The following is an 18,513-nucleotide window of genomic DNA, read 5'->3' as shown; positions in this document are numbered from 1 at the left end:
GGTATTTTGTATTTATTTAAAATGAAAAAATCTGGCACATTGTGATCCCTGGAGAGCAGAAAAGTGGGAAAAATGGTTTTATTTTGATTCTTACTATCAAATTTGTAACGTACACCACAATATTCCTGAACTCTCCTCTTGTTAAGTAGGCTTCTTGAACTCACCCTGGTTTGAGGAAAGGGCATCTTTTAAATGTATCGTTTCATTTTTTTCCTTTTAACAAATGCTCTTTCTTTTCTTTCTGAAGAAGTCCAGTAATGTGTTTCTAATTTTGGTTCACAACCTGTTGTATCTTGGGTAGTTTTCTTATAGGGAAAAGAAAATAAAACTTTACACATTTGAAACACAAGTTATGCTAGAAACTATTACAAACTTTTCAAGAATGCTGTACAGTGCCCTAGATCTTGACTCCTAGATCTACACAAAAAGAATTTGTCCACATGTGCAGATTATTCCCCCTTTCTTTTCTCCTTGTGGTGTGGTTATCTAGTGTCAACAAAGGTAATACAGAAAGTGTACCTATATATGTTGCTTTTCTGCCAGTATGACATGGTTTTCCCCAAAGCTCATGGAAACTAGTTTGGTGACATTTCCTTCTCTAGTCTCTCACAGACCTACCATTTACAGGGATCCTTGTGGAGAGGGAATAAATATTAACCCCATTTAAAATATATACAATAAATACACATAAGGGAAAAGTTTATATCTTCAAGCTGACCACATCAGAGTTTTGTATTTTATATATTCCTCCAAACTAAAGATCTTTCATCCCAGAAGAATCTCAAGGCTGTAGCTAAGGGTATACTAGGGATGCAGTATAATATCCTTGTCATCTCACAGCACCCTTAGGATTTGTCTTGAAGAGCTGCAATGCTGTACTAAGGGTTGGGTTCCTGAGCACATTTTCTTGGGAGTCAGTCCCACTGAACTTGTTTCTGGTAAACCAAACATCGGATTTTGCTGTTGTTGAAGCAAAGTCTTTTGCTTCAGTATTGGGTATACTTTTACGTAGCAAAGCTTTGTACAATGAATATATGATGCCTTTCCCTACTTGGCACAAAAAATCAGACCTCTCCCAGTATTGTAATATTGTCCATCCCACCATTTTATTTGTGCTAGAGATAGGAATTTTTGGTATGTATTCAAAATTTACACAAGAATATTGATCACTTTCTAATAACATGAGCCATTATGAATACAACTCTCACAACTCCCAATGTTTATTCCAAATAATATTAATTAGATTCTTTTTGGATCATCCCACATGGCAGATTGCTGCATATACGTTATAGGCAATTTTTCTCACAGATTTCCATGTTCAAATATAACATCCTTTACAATGTTTCTTTGTTTTTTCTTCAGTTTTCAGGCTGAACTACAGCATTTCTGATACAACTGACAGAAACCGAGTTAAAAGCAGATTAAAGAAGTTTATCAATCGAAGACCTTCACTAAAAACTTTGCAAGAAAAGGGGATAATTAAAGGTGTGTGTCTTAAATTGTTGTGTGTGTCTGTACACGTGTGAACAGCTGGTGAGTGTTCTTGTTTCTTTGAACTGGCCACAGTTCTTAGAACATTTTATTTTGGCTTACATTGGGTATCAACATATTGTTACAATGCTTTTTAAAAAAAATCTTAGGGCATGATCTAACCTCATATGGATGTAGTAATGCAGCCAGGAGAGATTAGTACTGGGCTTAGTGGAGCCCTCTTTCTCATCCTCTGCCCCCCCCATTTCTCTAGCCCACAGGTCTCATGGGAAATGATAGCTGAATGAATGTAAGGGAAGTGTGCACAGATCTACTGGTCTGTGCAATAGGCACCATATTGCTTGTGTACCAAGGGCTAGCTGGAAAGGGAGAATAAGGGAAAAGGGCTCCACTGAACCATATGCAGATCCTTTCCTGTGTGATCTACTGTGTCCACATGTATATTGGCCATGCCGTTCCGTGTGTGTGTGTGTGTGTGTGTGTATGTTAACTTTCCAGTCAGTTATTTTGAAGAAATCCCATTCAGTCAGTACATCTCCCGAGTTTAAGATTTCAGCCTTATGTTCAAAATGTAGAAAGTTTATGGGTTGTATTCAACATAACGCTAAGTAAGTAGTTCTATCAGAGCTAGGATTTCTGCTTCTGCAATGGAACTTTCTCCCCATGCACTCCCACAAATCTTTTCTAGGGGTTCCTCCAACCCTCTGGAGCAGATTTGGGGAAGGAGCAGGGCACATGGAGGAGGAGAGAGGGGGGGAAGTCCCATTGCGCTAGCAGTAATCCTTGCACTGATGGGACAGGCTAGTAGAATACTGCCCTGTATTTCTATATGCTATGCGCATTTAAGGAAAGCCAAAATGAAAACAGATGTGATATACATTTGTGATGTTTGTTCTATTCCGAGAATTGACAGGCAGCAATAAGGAATATAACAGGAAAAGAGATATATTTAATATCATGGTTGATTAGTATGGAAGTTGTCAGGATTCACACTATTCATACCAAGACACAGGACTTCTCCGAGTACCAAAAGTTTCATTTATACCTACCAGAACAGAGTTTGTTGGAATGTAAGTACAAATAAGTTTGTATGCATACACTTCTTCTGTTTCCCCAAGATGTATTGCCCAGCTGCCCAGATTGTGGCTTGCCTACAGCTGCAGCTGTGTGATATGCCTGGGGGTATGGATAGGTAGGACTATACCTGCTGGCCTGCCCAAGCTCCACATGTTGATTAGAAGCTCTAAATACAACATGTACTTCTGAAGGCTGTATGCACATTGGCGCTATATGTACAATTAGTACTCTGTAAAAATGGAGGGTCGGATATCGAGGAGAGAGAATACATGTGTGCAGCTTGTAGATATGTACACTCATTTATTTATTTATTCAATTTACATCCTGCCCTTCCTCCCAGTAAGAGCCCACTTCAGAGCTTTCAATCAACTAATGGAAATCAGTGGGGCTGATACACATTATTCCATTCCCATCATCTTGTTGATATTCCAACATGTATTGTATGTGCAATACCTGGCTTATGGAAGTATATGGGAGGTCCCTTTACCTCATGTCCTTTCCACCCCATGTATGATAGAGCTCCTTCTTTGGGACAATTGTGCTTATGACTGAAATATTACTTCGATGGAAAATACTGCCCTTATTTTCATCTTATGGACATGCTCAGATACATGTGAAAGGCTTGTGGTATTTTAGCAAGACTGACTTCTCTCATTTTCTAAAATTCTGCTTATAAAATTTGCCCAGTCACCAGTAAATATGTGTTAAAATTACAACTGCTCATGTAAATTAGGTAGTTAAAAGCTCTTTGGCGCAAGCTGTGCACAGCCTTAGTCTAGTGGATGTTCTGGTTGTGTTCCAGCAATTTTAAACTAATGGACGGGCTTCAACCAGTGCAAATGAGGGCAGCTCCACAGAGGGGGGAAATATGGAAGATCAAACTGCATAAAAGTAGCAATTCATCAGCTGCCTGCCATTGTCTAATCCACTGAGCCTTTCTATAGTGACTACATTGGCCACTTACACTGGAGCAATACCATTAAATTCACATGTACAATATTAATGTAATTATGAGTTCTCTCACTATAGTTTAATTCTTTATGAATTATATTAGAACAATGACTAGAGGCAAACTTATATTAATAGTACACAAGCCAGTTCACAGCCAGCATTCAAAAGTTATGTAAACATTAATATTTATGATTGATGTATTCACTTACATTTCTAACCAACCCAGATATAGACTGTAAGGAGAGAGAATACATGTGTACAGTTTGTATGTGTGTAGGCTGTGCAATTGGGTTGGCTGGGGAGCCAATAGGTATCATCCCATTCTCATCCCAGTTTAGGTAGCATGAGTAAAATAACCCATAAACAATATTTATTACAGGCAAAACATGAGAAAAGCTAAAACCCACCTTGCTTATTCCCAGTTGCTAAAATCCTGTCAAAACTAAAAGATGACAACAATTCTTCAAAAAATGCTTTGGCTCAGAACTGGGAAACAGGGGTCATTGTTTTGGGAGGTGAGGCTTGTAAACATATGTTTATTGTTTTAATCAACAGAACATTAACCAAGTAGCAAGAGGCAGGACACAGCAATGCATGACTTGTACAGAGAGAAATACACAATACAATGATATTCATGGCTTATTTACACACCAAAGTACCCTTAGTCCCATCCCTGGCCACCTAGTCTTGTTCATGTTAGTCCTTCCAGAAGGGAATATAGTTTGAGCCTTGGTTGTTTTTCTTTATAAATGCTACAACTGAAAGCTATTTCTCAATTATCATGTTTCACCATTTATCTCAAAAGCCCATTGTCATGTATCTGTTCCAATAACAAACAAACAAGCATTTCAGACATATTGTAGCCAATAGGATTAAAAGCAACCTAACCATGCACGGGAATGCAGTTAATAACTATTAGTATCAGTCCACACCATCTTCTTGAAATCAGACCCAAAAAATATACTTGAGGGTGTAGGCATTGGAGAGACCCATGATGCAATCCTCCCTTAGCCAGGAAATTCACTAGATGACCATGAGCCAGTCACTACTTTGTTCAGCCTAATCTATCTCACAGGGTTGTTGGAGGATAAAATGGTAGTGGGAGTGAACCATGCAGCAGTGTAGTGGTAAATTCAGAAGTGCAGGGTTCCTTCATGTTAGTCACAGCCATTCCCCTCCCCCTTTTTGGCTGCTGAGTTGGGAATGAGATCCTTGTTCATGCCTTCTCTCACAACAACAGACGCCCCTAGGAGCCAATAAGCATGAAGGAGGAGAGTGTTAGCTACTGAGAAGAGTCTTCTCAGTGGCTGACTCACCTCCTTTCACTCAGATTGGCTCCAATCTGCAGGAGAGGTCAAGGAAGCATGTTAGAAGACTCTTTTCAGTGGCTAATACACTCCCCTTTCATGCTGCTTGCCTCACAGGATGCTGAAGACATAGGGACCCTGCGAGAACCCTAAAAGTAAAGGGTTTGAGACACATACACCCATGACTGTGGATGACTATACCCCTGGAACCATACATGTTGTCTTGAGTGCCGTGGAGGAATGGCAGGATTTAAATCCTGTAGTTAATTAATAACCCCATCTATGGAAAGCTATCCCCAGGGAAGCCAGCCTGGGACCAACTTTGTTATTGTTTTGGTGTCAGGCAAAGATGTTTTTCTTTTCCAAGGCATTTTGGAAGCACCAGTGTTTGGACGTTTGCATTCTGATTATGTTTTTTATGTTGTAAATTGTGTCAGGACTTTTTGTAGTGGGAACCACTATATAAATTTAATAAACCTAACATAAATAAAAAAACAAAATATACATGGCATTTTATAAGTAAAAAGACTTATAAACATTTCAATGTTCACTGGAAGGAAACCAAGTGTGTATGTTAATTGGAACTGAAATTGCCACATGGATTTTTAAAACATTTAAGTATGGCTGTTTTTTGCACCTGGAATTTAAAAGTAAAGTGCAAGGCTGCCGGCACACTAGTCACTTCAAAAGCAGCGAGAATGGTTTTTCTGGCTGCGTTTTGAAGCGACTCTGCCCTCAGCTGGATACACCTCCTTTGTCCACTGCTGACTTCAGACCTTTAAGGATCGCCCAGAGCAAAGTGTTGTGCCAGTCACTGTCTCTGCCTGAGCCAACAGCAAAGCATTTCCATTGGCCATACCTGGAGGGGCAACGAATTGAACTACGTATCAGTTGCAAAATTTGTCTGAAGCGGATTTTTAAAAAAAAAGTTGAGCTGTTCCGACCAGGTTTTAGAGTAAGAAGGGGCAGAGTCTGACTAGCATCGTGTGCTCATGATTTGAGTAGCATATTTATTTATTTATTTTTATTTTATTCGATTTCTATACTGCCCACAGCCCGAAGGCTCTCAGGGCGGTGCACAACATAGGACAGAATACAATAGAATCACAAAAACAGTAAAAGCATGCATATTAAACAATTAAACGACCTGATATACATTAAAAGCTAAAAGATAGTTTAAAATGCCTGGGAGAATAAAAAGGTTTTAACCTGGCGCCGAAAAGATAAAAGTGTAGGCGCCAGGCGCACCTCATCAAGGAGACTGTTCCATAATTCGGGGGCAACCACCGAAAAGGCCCTAGATCTTGTTATGACCCTCCGAGCTTCTCTGTGAGTCGGAACTCGGAGGAGGGCCTTAGATGTTGAACGTAGTGAACAGGTAGGTTCATATTGGGAGAGGCGTTCCGCTAGGTATTGTGGTCCTGCGCCATGTAAGGCTTTATAAGTCAAAACTAGCACTTTGAATTTGGCCCGGAAACAGATAGGTAGCCAGTGCAAACGAGCCAGAACAGGTGTTATATGTGCAGACCGCCTAGTCCTCGTCAACAGTCTAGCTGCTGCATTTTGCACTAGCTGTAGTTTCTGAACTGTCTTCAAAGGCAGCCCCACGTACAGCGCATTGCAGTAATCCAATCTAGAGGTTACCAGAGCATGCACAAGTGAAGCGAGGTCGTCGCTTTCCAGATAGGGACGTAGCTGGGCTACCAACTGAAGGTGGTAGAACGCATTCCATGCCACCGAGGCCACCTGCGCCTCGAGAGACAGGAATGGAACGAAAAGAACCCCCAAGCTACGAACCTGTTCTTTCAGGGGGAGTGTAACCCCATCTAGAACAGGTTGAACATCCACCATCTGGTCAGAGAAGGTGCTCACCAACAGCGTCTCAGTCTTGTCAGGATTGAGCCTCAGTTTATTAGCTCTCATCCAGTCCATTATCGTGGCCAGGCAACGGTTCAACACATTAACAGCCTCACCTGACGAAGATGAAAAGGAGAAATAGAGTTGCGTGTCATCAGCATACTGGTGACAACGCACTCCAAAGCTCCTGATGACCGCACCCAGCGGCTTCATGTAGATGTTAAAACGCATAGGGGACAGGACTGATCCCTGCGGGACTCCACAATGGAGAGTCCAGGGTGTTGAACAATGCTCCCCAAGCCCTACCCTCTGGAGACGGTCCACCAAGTAGGAGCGGAGCCACTGCCAAGCAGTACCTCCAACTCCCAACTCCGTGAGTCTCCCCAGAAGGATACCATGGTCGATGGTATCAAAAGCAGCTGAGAGATCAAGGAGAATCAACAGAGTAACACTCCCTCTGTCCCTCTCCCGACATAGGTCATCGTACAGGGCGACCAAGGCTGTTTCAGTGCCAAAACCGGGCCTAAAACTGGATTGAAACGGATCTAGATAATCGGTTTCATCCAAGAGCACCTGGAGCTGGCTGGCGACCACCCATTCTAAGACCTTGCCCAGGAATGGAACATTCGCTACCGGTCTATAGTTGTTCAAATTATCTGGGTCCAGGGAAGGTTTCTTCAGGAGTGGTCTCACTACTGCCTCTTTTAAGCAACTAGGGACCACTCCATCTCTCAAGGAGGCATTTATCACTTCCCTGGCCCAGCCGGCTGTTCCAACCCTGCTAGCTTTCACTAGCCAAGAGGGGCAAGGATCCAGTACAGAGGTGGTTGCATGCACCAGTCCAAGCACCTTGTCAACGGCCTCAAGCTGTACCAACTGAAACTCATCCAATAAATGAGGACAAGACCGTGCTCCGGATACCTCATTAGGTTCAACTGCCATAATACTGGAGTCTAAGTCTAAGCATACACCAGCATTCTGCTCATTCATCTTAAACCATAATTTAAAGTGGCTTGTGAGCCAGCGCATTGTCCCAAATCCATATACATATAAGCAACATTCCTGCAACCTGATCACCTGATGACCCAAATCCTTTATATCAAAATGTCCTCAAGCCATTTGATACATATTTTACTTTACACCAAGCCTGCAAAACTAGTGACCCACCAAGCTGAAAGTCCGCTAAACGTGTATAGAAGCCCTCCAGTTGCTTTTGCTGCTTGCCAGGTAACTGCAAAAACAGGAGGATTTGCAGGCTCCCATATAGGGGGTTAGGGGTGGGTAGGCTGCATTCAGGTGGTTGGGTGATAAGTTATGCAGTCCTGCTGTACATTATGGCAGTTTATTTTGTTGAATGGTGAAGTCAGCTCTAATTTATTGTCTTTCAATTTCTGGATATTTTTTTTTAGTTTAATAAAGTGTAGCTGATGAATCTCTTGGTGTTACATAGGGATCAGATGTGATCCTTCCTAACAAATCCAGATGCATTAGCATAACTCAAATCCATCCTTTAATGTGTCTCTGAAGGAACAGCAGATGCGCATCTTTTTTACACAGATTTGCTTTAGAATCCTGATTAACCAGCACATTCTGGGTCTTATTTGGGGAGGTGAGTGTCTTGTATGTTCCATGCTCAGACATACATTGTCATGCTCTACCACACAGTTTCAGGGTGTTTGTTAAAGCATGGTTTTAGTAGTAATGGAATATTGCAAGAGAAAAAGCATGTTAGTTTTCTACCATGAAGTTTCATTAGGATTAGGTTCTGACCATGCAAATGAGTTAAGATTCGTTAGCAGAGCTTAATTCCAATCTCCAGTAAGTCTATGTGAAATGCTCATTTGATAAGGTTCCTTCATTGTCTTCAGTAGAGTTTATCCCTTAATCTGTTAAAATGTTATGAAAATGCAGTTGCAGTGCTTACCCTGTCAGAAAGTGCTTTTAAATGTTAATTTTAAGACTTGTATTAAAACATTTTTAAGTAGCAAGATTAAAAATAAAAGAGTTGGCCAAATTTCATGTCCTAGAAAGCATCTATTTAATTTATACATGAATTAAATGGCTTGAGAAATTATTTATTTCCACTGTTCCTTCCTTCCTCTCTCTTTCTCTCTCTCTCTTTTTGTGGTAGGGACAAAAAAGGTTAGGATGGAGGAGATTTGCATACTTTTTTATTACAAGAACAATTCTTCAGGGGAAATAACATGACTACTAACTATTTTTCAAGACATAAATCTTCAAATGACACTTAAAAAAAAATTATCTGTCCACCTATCTATTTATGGATCTGCCACATTTGTACTAAAAACACTCCACATGGTATAAAAAGTAGAAGCACAAATAATGAATACAAAACACAAAAACAAATCAAAGCTATAAAAACTTGCATAAACTAACACGAAATATACATAAAACTTCAGCAAAATTCGAGATACGTTGTCCTCAGAGCACCCCATCAACCATGTTCATTGATTTTAGCCTTATCATGACCTTTCTAGAAATTGTCAAAACTTTGTTTTTTAACGGTCGTTATTTATTTATTACATCATTTATATACTGCCTTACATTGCAAAAGAAATACTAAGGTGATTTGCAATGAAGAAGACAATAATAAAATAAAACAATAAAAACACAATAAAAATATTGATATGATCCCAGATAGTCATTATCAGTAACAATACCCTAGCAAAACAGGTTTGCAGATGCAATGTTCCCTCACAAAATTTCTTGTTATGTGTACAACTGTCTTTTTATCCACAGGAAACATTAAGTCAGGGGCCACTACTAAATGTGGGTACAGCCAGAGCAAAAAGTGGGTGGAGCCAAAGCAAAAAGTAGGTAGGGTTTGTAGCAGTGCAGGATTGCACAGCACCCTCCCCTCCCCTCCCCACCCTGTTTCTCTCTGTGCCACCACCATTTCTCTGCTTCCTCCCCTCCATCTGTCCATCTATTCTGATCACCCCCATTTCCTCCACCTCTATTAACACAAGTTGGAAAGCTTCCCTCCTTCCTTCTTTCCATCACTCCTACGTTTCAACCCCAACCATCTCATTTTTCCCCACTCTTGCCCTCCTTCTCTTCCTCCAGGCTTTCCTCATGGCTCATTGCAAGGCTTTTCCCCCACTGTAGCAACTGTGTCTCCTTCTCTACCTCCCCCCTCTCTCTGACACCTATTCTTGCATTCACCTATCCAGCAGCCTGAAACAGGTCACTTCACCCTGCTGCATGGCAGTGCCAGTCCTGGACATTTCCCTGAAATTTGTTTATTGGACTATGTTTGCATAGGAATCTACAGACACAGAACCCAAAGCACGTTGGCCTGATTCAAAAGGTCAATGTGCTACAAAAGTAAGGTCTATAGGTCACATATATATGACCTACATACAGACTCCACACATGGAGATCTCTATAAAAATGTGAAGCCTTTCCTATCCTTTGGGTCCCCAAATTTATACTTCACACAGGGGTGAAGCAGGTATGCTAACGGGGCCTGTTAGGACAACACAATCAGTATTCTGTACACATGACCCATTGTCATTAATTGATAGGGTTCAGCAGCAGTACCGGCTGGATAATAGTCTGAGGTTGGAAGCATAAACCAAAATTACATCTGAATAAGTCCCATTAATTTCAAGTAAGGTATGCTTCCTAGTAAATGACTTTTTTTGTATGTGTATTGATATCATTCATAAACTAACTCTAGGGTCGAGGAATTTGTGAGATGTCTAACAAGAACAAACTATTGAAAAACCTCATTTAAAAAAAATTAATACATTAACATCCACACAGAATCCAAAAGCAGCAGCAAAATTAATCATATACCACCCCAAGCGTGGTTTTGAGATCATCATAATTTGCTCCTTCTTTTTTAAAACTATCAAAAATATTTCAAATTTAGATGGAAAACAGATTCACAGGTTTAGTAAATGTGATTATTTAATAAGTAATTTTGTGAAATGTTTGAAGCTAAGAAATTTTATACAGGCAGTGAATAAAGTCACGTCTCCTGCCTGAGGGTTCCAGTGTTGGCTTGAGGAGCATTCTTGTTTTGAATGAAGCACTACTCACCCCCATTTGAGGGGGAGCCTCTGTGCCTCCTACACTGTTGTCTGAGGATATGGCTCTTCCATCATCCTTGGAGTCCACCACCATACAGGAGGTCCACCACCACACAGGAGCATGCAGCTGAAGAATATGCTACAGGCACTTTAAATATTGCAAATAGCAATCCCAGAGCGATGGAGTCATCTGAAGGTCAAGCCCTGCCAGCCTTTTCCAGACTTCAGATGACTCTAAATGTTTACCAAGACATCTTTGCAAACTCAGCTAGCAGGGCCCACTGCGAGCTGCCGAGTGTCTTGATGTGTCTGGCCTTTGGGCCTGGCCAAGGCTCTGGTATTTGTCACCATTTCTCATGCAGGCCCCAGGCCTCAGGAAAACAGGATAGCAAAACATCCATCAGGTGTTCCACATTTGGGGGGGGGACATTCTTTTATATTCTAATCCATTGGGGTCAGCCATTTCCCCCCCCCCCAACAGTGCTCCAGGAAGGATGATACTTCATTATGTAGCATCCTTCTACAGAGACATTATGGCTCAAAATGGCTCTGGAGCACACTAGGAGTTGCATCACCAATTGTTGCAGCTTTTAAAAATTGTTTTAGAAAGGAGGGAAAGAAAGGGGGCATTGTCTTTGTTCTTCTAACCCCTCTTCTGAATTTTAAATTGATTTTAGTCTGCCATTGAAGAAAGGCACAATTTTCTTCCCCCTTGTCTCCACCCCCCTAGTCCCCACAAAATCAACAACAAAAATTCCCAAAGGATACTTCATCCCAACTTTGTATTACATGTATAGTGCTCTCAGGTCTTGAGAGGAAGGGCAAGATGGAATAAATGATGAATGAATGAATATATATATATGCATGCCCACACTAGTTTTTTTTGTGTGTGGATTTTTTTACCCTTTTTGTCACCTAAACTGCAGTGTTGTTTCAAAAGAGTTACTCTTCCAATCTTAAAAGTGTTGTGTCTGTAAACTCTATCTGCTTCTTTTAAACAGGGCTGGCAATTCATTGCAGCTGTAATCATATTATATGCCTCAGAACTTCAGAACGGCTCTCCCATCCTTTCCTTGTGTCTCCTTTTATATCCACATACAAAGCTGTCATGTCCACTACTACCTCAAATGGATGGTTTTTATGTGCATATATCAGCAACTCATAATGCGAACCATGCTGCCGAACACATTCTGAATATACAGCTCTTCTTAAAAATGGTTGTTGGTTTTTTCCATACTATGGTATTGACTAACTGTCTGTGTTTGATGTATGGGTTACCAGCCTGATGTAGACTTATGGTTAGAGCTTAAGTTGTTAGTTCTGCTTTTGCAGCCAATTCAGAATAACTACAGATGCCTCAAGATATTAAAATTGACTGCTCAAATGGACTCAGTGTGGGAGTTTCATTGGTTTTAAATTGATAACAGCTGAAAGAGTGAATGATTAAAGCTGTATATGGGCATAGAATGCAGCTCATTTTTTTTCCTTTTTCTTTTTCCTCTTTAACAAGTTCTTGTGAACAGCTCTTTGTATGGGAATTTTCTTTACTATAATAAAAAAATTCATTAGCTGAAATTTTTAAATGATGAACAAGAACATTTCTGAAGCCTATTGAGGGAGCAATTCCTGAGAAACTGGAATAAACTTTGAGAGGACAATGCGGGTTTCTATTCAGAAGGGAGCATTTAAAGTTAAGTAGCATTCCATAAGGTGGTAATTGTGTCTATTTCCCAGACATTTGAGCTAAATAAGCTGAATAGGAAACATAAACTGTCATAACAGGAGGTTTGGAGTGTTGTGTACATCTTTGCCTACACCACTGCCCCCTTCCCCATTATATAAAAAAGGAGAGGTCTCAAGTGTCTCTTTTGCTAATAAATCAAACAAAGCCATATTGTTTTCTTTATTCCCTTTGGAGCAGTTATTGTTTTCCTTATTGGAAAAAGATGTTCTGGTTGCTTCCTTATCACAGGAAGGTCTATAATATTTAAGAATAGAAGAGAGAGAGAAAGAGAGAGTTTTTAAAATGTTGACGTAGATTTTTTCTAATTTCCATTGTAAAGATTTCAAGCGTCTCTAGATCAGGGTGTGCCTTGCAAGCTGCATGCAGCCCATAAAGTATTTTTTAAAGACTCTACATCCCCTCCCCAACATTGTGGGCCCACAGAATCAAGTATGACACATTCTACCTGGCTGAAACCTTACCTAACTAATAGCATGCTCCTACATCCCTTGAGGAATTGTGGTGTCTGCTCAGCCTCAGACTTTTTGCGGTTTGCAACATAACAACACCTTCGCAACTGAGGTGGATCTAGACTGTGAGAGCAGCTTGGTTATACGGCACTTCAAACATGGGAAACTTATCATCCCAGATTTAGATACTGAAATATATCAGAAACAGATTTTTATATATATAAAAAAGCTTTAGCCAAATAATAGATGATTTTCATAAATATTTTCGTAAGTATCAAGAGGCATGCCCTCTTCTGGCAATTTGGACAGATTGTTGCAAAAGGGAACAAATGTGTATGAATATTCAGGAAGCATTTATCATGAACATGCTAACTCTGTTCACCCTCAGTGACATCAGCATTATAGCCAAATCTAATTGGCTACATAGCACCATTGTGATGTCATGTTCTTTATGATTTCTGATTGACTATTACCAATCTATAAGGCAAATTTAATCAATGGGAAGAATGGCACTAAATTCTCAACACATAGAAGGAAAAGCTGAAAATGCCAGACTAAAAACAGTGAAAATGGAAAAAGTCAATTCCAACTTATGGTGACCCTATGAATAGGGTTTTCATGGTAAGCAGTTTTCACAGAGGGGGTTAACCATTGCCTCCCTCTGAGGCTGAGAGGCAGTGACTGGCCCAAGGTCACCCAGTGACCTTCATGGTTGTGTGGGGATTCGAACCCTGGTCTCCCAGGTCGTAGTCCAGCACCTTAACCACTACACCACACTGGCCCTCTAACATTCTCAAAAATAAAGTGGTTTTTAGAAATATTGTGTGTTTTCCCTCTCCCTCAAAATTTAGTTAATGTTTTGTGCAACATTAGATTTTTATTGGCTAAAATATGTAGAAATTAGATAATAGCAATTTCATTATCATAGGAATTTATATACTGAAGGGATATGCCTTTATAACTTCATAATCTATACATCTGAATTCGTACATCTAAAATATTCTAAGTAGATATTACATGAACTCACCCACAAAGTAATCTGAGGACACATCCAAATGACCTGGGTATGCCATTTGATCCTTTTGGCACTGGAATGTCTTTGCATGATATCATTCCTATGGCTCAGTGAAAACATGAGAAAACAACAAAGAGTCTTGTGTTTCCTTAAAGACTAGCAAATTTATTATGGCATAAACTTCCATATTGACTGGGGCTGATGGGAGTTGTAGTTCAAAACAACTGGAGGGCACCAAGTTGGCAAGGGCTGTGTTAGAGGTAGAGATGTGAAGGCCCGGGAAAAAACTGGAAAAATTAAGAAAAAACCCAGATTTTTTTCCTGTGGTTTGCCGAAGCCTTTTTAGGGGTTTTTTCTGAAAAATTGAAAAAAATTTAGAAAAAATGGATTATGGAATGTTTTATTTTAGCATGATGAATAAAATGTTTCATTGAATCTTGCCCCCCCTTTTTTTCTCAGTTGTTTTTACGGGAATGGATGCTTTATGTCTGCTTGATACTGTGGAGGACTTGCGGAGACATAAATAATTTTATTTGTTATTAATGTTGATCGTTTCTTCTGGTTTTTAAAATTGTTTTTTGCCTGCTCCTCATAAACTAACAAACCTAAAGAGGTTCCTTACAGTTCAGGTGTTCTTTACAGTTCAGGATCTTATAGATCCATTTATTACCAAAAAAAGTAAATAATTTAAAAAGTAAATTCAATCTGTAATAATTGCTTGAATAAAATGTACATCTAATATACCAGTGTGATCATTTTATGCTAAACCAACTTGTACATAATTACATTTGATGTTCCTGAAGTAACAAAGTGACTTTAAATCTGTAAAAAGTGCTAATATTGCATTTTTTCAATTTTTCTGAAAATTTCTATTTTTTTCTGAAAAACCGTTTTTTCCCCATGGCTTCAAAATTTATGGAAATTGTACATCTCCAGTTAGAAGATGAAATATATAGTCTAGCACAAAATCTAGTTCTCACTCAATAGACCTGTTGGGGAGGGAGTGACTATAATATGTAATGTTGTCCAGGTTACTGTACAGATAGTTTATATATGGTGTCCTAGAATCATTTCAGGCTTTGCCAAGAAACAGTGATTACAGAAGTACTGTCAAAGGCCTCTACGCCAATTTTCAAAGTGTCATGCTCTGCTGGAAAGGTATGCAGAGACTATCTCTTTGTTTAAATGATGATCTTATAGCCACATTGTTTAAACATTTTAAACCGCTTCTATTGAATGGTTTCCCTCATGGGTTTGATTCATTTGGATTCTGCTGACAAAGTTCCCATTACGGAGCACTCTTTTCATAATTTGTCAAAAATATGTAGCAGAGATGAAGGAGGATGAAGCTAATTTGTAATCTGCGAGCACTAACCTGGTTATGCTGACATGCTTCATGATGAACATCCTCAGCCAGCCAGAGGTTTGCAGTTCTGAAGCACAAAAAAGCTGCAGTAAATACAATTTCAATTTGTAAAACAGTGCTATTTACAAATGTTTTCAGGGGTCAGGGATGACTTACTCTTATCAAAACTAAGAATTTTCCACAAAATAATAATTAAGGGTTGCATTCAATGTAGCGCTAAGGCAAACAGTTTGTCAGTCCAAGGATTTCTTCTTGCACAACAGAATGTTTCCTCCCTGTCCTCCACCTGTTCACCTGCTAAATCTGTTCTGGGTTTCCCCCCAAACCTCTGGAGTAGATTTGCAGATGGTGGGGGCATGCATGGGAGGAAAGGGGAAAAAGTCATATTGCACCCGCGGAAGTTGTTCTGCTTGCAGTTATTTAGATGAATACTACTGTAAACATATACCAATATGTGTGATGTCTGCTGTGCACAAAACCTTGGAGGAAATGCAATGGGAAAATAGATTGAATTTTCAGAGACTGGCTAACTGTAAATGATGTAAGAGTGAATCCTAACATAATATAATATGGTGATTAAATTATTTCTCTGAATACTTGGATGCCATTAAGAACATTATAGTAGTAGAACTATGTGTTCTGGAATTTTGTGGAGCCTTTCTGTGATAAGGTAACCCTATCCACCCACACTTTTCTCATTGCTACTGTGTAGAACTTTGCAGGATGTAATCATGGAATGCACAGTACAACATTAAATTCTGACCTTGAAAGCAAAGGGACTTAAGTTAGGTGTGATAGACTTGTTCCATTGGTTTCCGATAAACTTAGTCATACCTGTGGCTGCAGTCCTATGTACACTTACTTAGAATGAATCCCACTGAACACAGTGGGACGTACTTTTGAGTAAACATATGCAGGAGTGTACTTCACCTTGAGTTGGTTTGGCATCCCTGTGTTTTTTGCATTCTATATACTACTGTCTGAAACAATTAGATGTTTATAGTGAAATAAAGAACAGCAGCTTGAACATACTCAGACCAAAGTCAATGTTTTTTTCAGGTAAGAATGGGAATCTGTTGACATTTTAGGTAGGTTAGATATAGTAACAAAACAGCATAAGAAAAGCCTTACTGGATCAAACCAATGACCTATCTAGTTCAGCATTCTGTTTCCCACAGCGGCCAACCAGTTTCCATGAAAGAAATATCGCTGTCCTGCTGTTGTTCCACTGGTCTTCAGAAGAATGCTCCCTCTGATTCTGGAGGTCATATATAAAGTTCAGTCGTGGCTGGCATGGTGGGCAGTGTGGCAGAGTCTCCCTTCCCAGCAATGCTTTTATTAGTGTCCTGGATGTTGTCATGGTAGTGATGAGGTTGGGGCTACACTCCCAATCTGGCACTCCCACAAGAGCATCCATGCTGCCCTGACCTCACCAGTGCCATCTACATAAACAGTAGTGAAGCCAGCCAGTGTTAGGGTGGCAGCTCTATGTCTTTGTTGCACCACCCAGCCACCATCAGACTTGTGTTGGCTGTGCATAATGGGTTGTCCCATTGATTTCCCATCTGCATGAGGAAATGGGAACAAACGTCTTTCTCAAAAATTTTATTTAAGGATGATATCTTCACACAAGTAACTTTAGTTGGACTAGGTCTTTATGTATGAAATATATTGAGCAAAAACTATTTAACAGACACACCATGATCCTACAAGTAAAATAAGGAAAATAATTATTTGCCATTCTCTTCTCTGTGATTTTTTGTTGAGCTAAATTTGCATAAAGAGTACTTAAATGGGAACATAAACTTTACCACCTTTCCGCTATCATCCTCCTTACCCACATCAGGACAGCTTATTTTGTGTAACAATCTATGGTGCTATTTTAATCTTCCTCCCTCTCTCTTTTTTGTCTTTATTAGATCAAGTTTTTGGTTCCTCTTTACACAAAGTGTGTGAATATGATGGCTCCACAGTCCCTAAGTTTGTTAAAATGTGCATCAAAGCTGTTGAAGAACGAGGTGAGTAGTTTAATAGCGAACATTCCTTCCCCAGTCCCTCAGCTGTATTTACAAATTAGGCTTTAAGTTAACATCTCTAGCTTACTCACCAGGGACTCCCCCAAGTTAAAGTTATGCTTTAGTATAACTGTAACTCTATAGCATTCCATCCTTCTTTCCTTCCTGTAGCTTCCTGTCTTTCTTTTACAATAAAGATATACTAGTACCTTTTTTCTTCACAATTGCCCCAGTCCTGCAAAATATGTGCCACTGTTAACCATTTCCAAAGGAGCAGCCATGTTAGTCTATTGTGGCCAAAACAACAAAGTCATGCAGTACCTTAAATGCTATAAATAAATAAATAAAAATTATGGCATAAGCTTTCCGATGAAGTGAACTATAGTCCACAAATTCTTCTGCCATAATAAATTTGTTAGTTTTCAAGATGCCACAATACACTGTTGTTTTAAGTCACTACAATAGAACTCTTGCCATTTGTAATTATTTTGTTTATATTTGTTCTTGATTACTGGCACAGCTCAATCCCATATTATTTCCCTGCTATAAAGACTTATATCATTTTTTTCATTCATTCCTTTCCTCCTTCCTTCTGCAAGCATATGTTTAGTGTTTTCTTCCAAGTAATTTTCAATTGAAAATTAAATTAATACCCAAAGATATTTTTTTTAAAAAAAGTAGAGAACTGCAAAGATTTATTTGCACCATCTGTAAATTTACAACATTTGCAGGGGAATCTAGGGAACCTCATATACCTAGATATTTTAAAATAAGGACAGCGAAACCTATGGCTAGTGAGTATCTATTGAGTGAGAGTCTAGAATCAATAGAATCACATCAGCAAAATATCCATGAAGTTAATCACAAAGTAAAACACTATTTTATCTGTTCATTATCTGACATATTTATGAAAGATGCAGTAATTGGTATATAATTACTTAACCTGGAAATTTCTATTTTGCATTTATAAAAGCAAAGAATTAGGGCTGTATCCAAGGGTTTTGTTCCATTCATGCAAAGACTTCCCATTGCACATGGAACTTCCCCTCTCTCTCCTCCCCCCCCTTGCATTCCCAAAGCTGTTCTGGGGCTACCCTCTGGAGCAGATGGGGGGGTGGTGAGTTCATAGGGAGGGGAAAGGGAGGGGAAGTTCTGTTGTGCAAGCAGAAGCCCTTTCATGAAC

The 18,513-nt window shown here is 39.6% G+C and overlaps 1 protein-coding gene across 5 annotated transcripts in view; it reads left to right on the top strand.

Moving 5' to 3' along the window:
- ARHGAP15 (Rho GTPase activating protein 15) overlaps nt 1–18,513 on the top strand; it is a 681,588-nt gene that overhangs the window by 413,780 nt on the left and 249,295 nt on the right. For all 5 annotated transcript variants that reach the window (XR_009760509.1, XR_009760510.1, XR_009760511.1 and 2 more), the window contains exons 9-10: nt 1,363–1,485; nt 17,235–17,333. Coding sequence is in view for 2 of the 5 variants with exons in the window: in XM_061608868.1 (XP_061464852.1) it covers nt 1,363–1,485; nt 17,235–17,333 (222 nt within the window). In the remaining 3 variants the exon portion in view is untranslated. The remainder of the gene's footprint in view (nt 1–1,362; nt 1,486–17,234; nt 17,334–18,513) is intronic.

The sequence above is a fragment of the Rhineura floridana genome, chromosome 2 (assembly GCF_030035675.1).
Source record: "Rhineura floridana isolate rRhiFlo1 chromosome 2, rRhiFlo1.hap2, whole genome shotgun sequence".
Taxonomy (NCBI): Eukaryota; Metazoa; Chordata; class Lepidosauria; order Squamata; family Rhineuridae; genus Rhineura; species Rhineura floridana.
The sequence above is the reverse complement of the archived record's forward strand: the minus strand, read 5'-3'. Positions and strand labels throughout refer to the sequence as shown.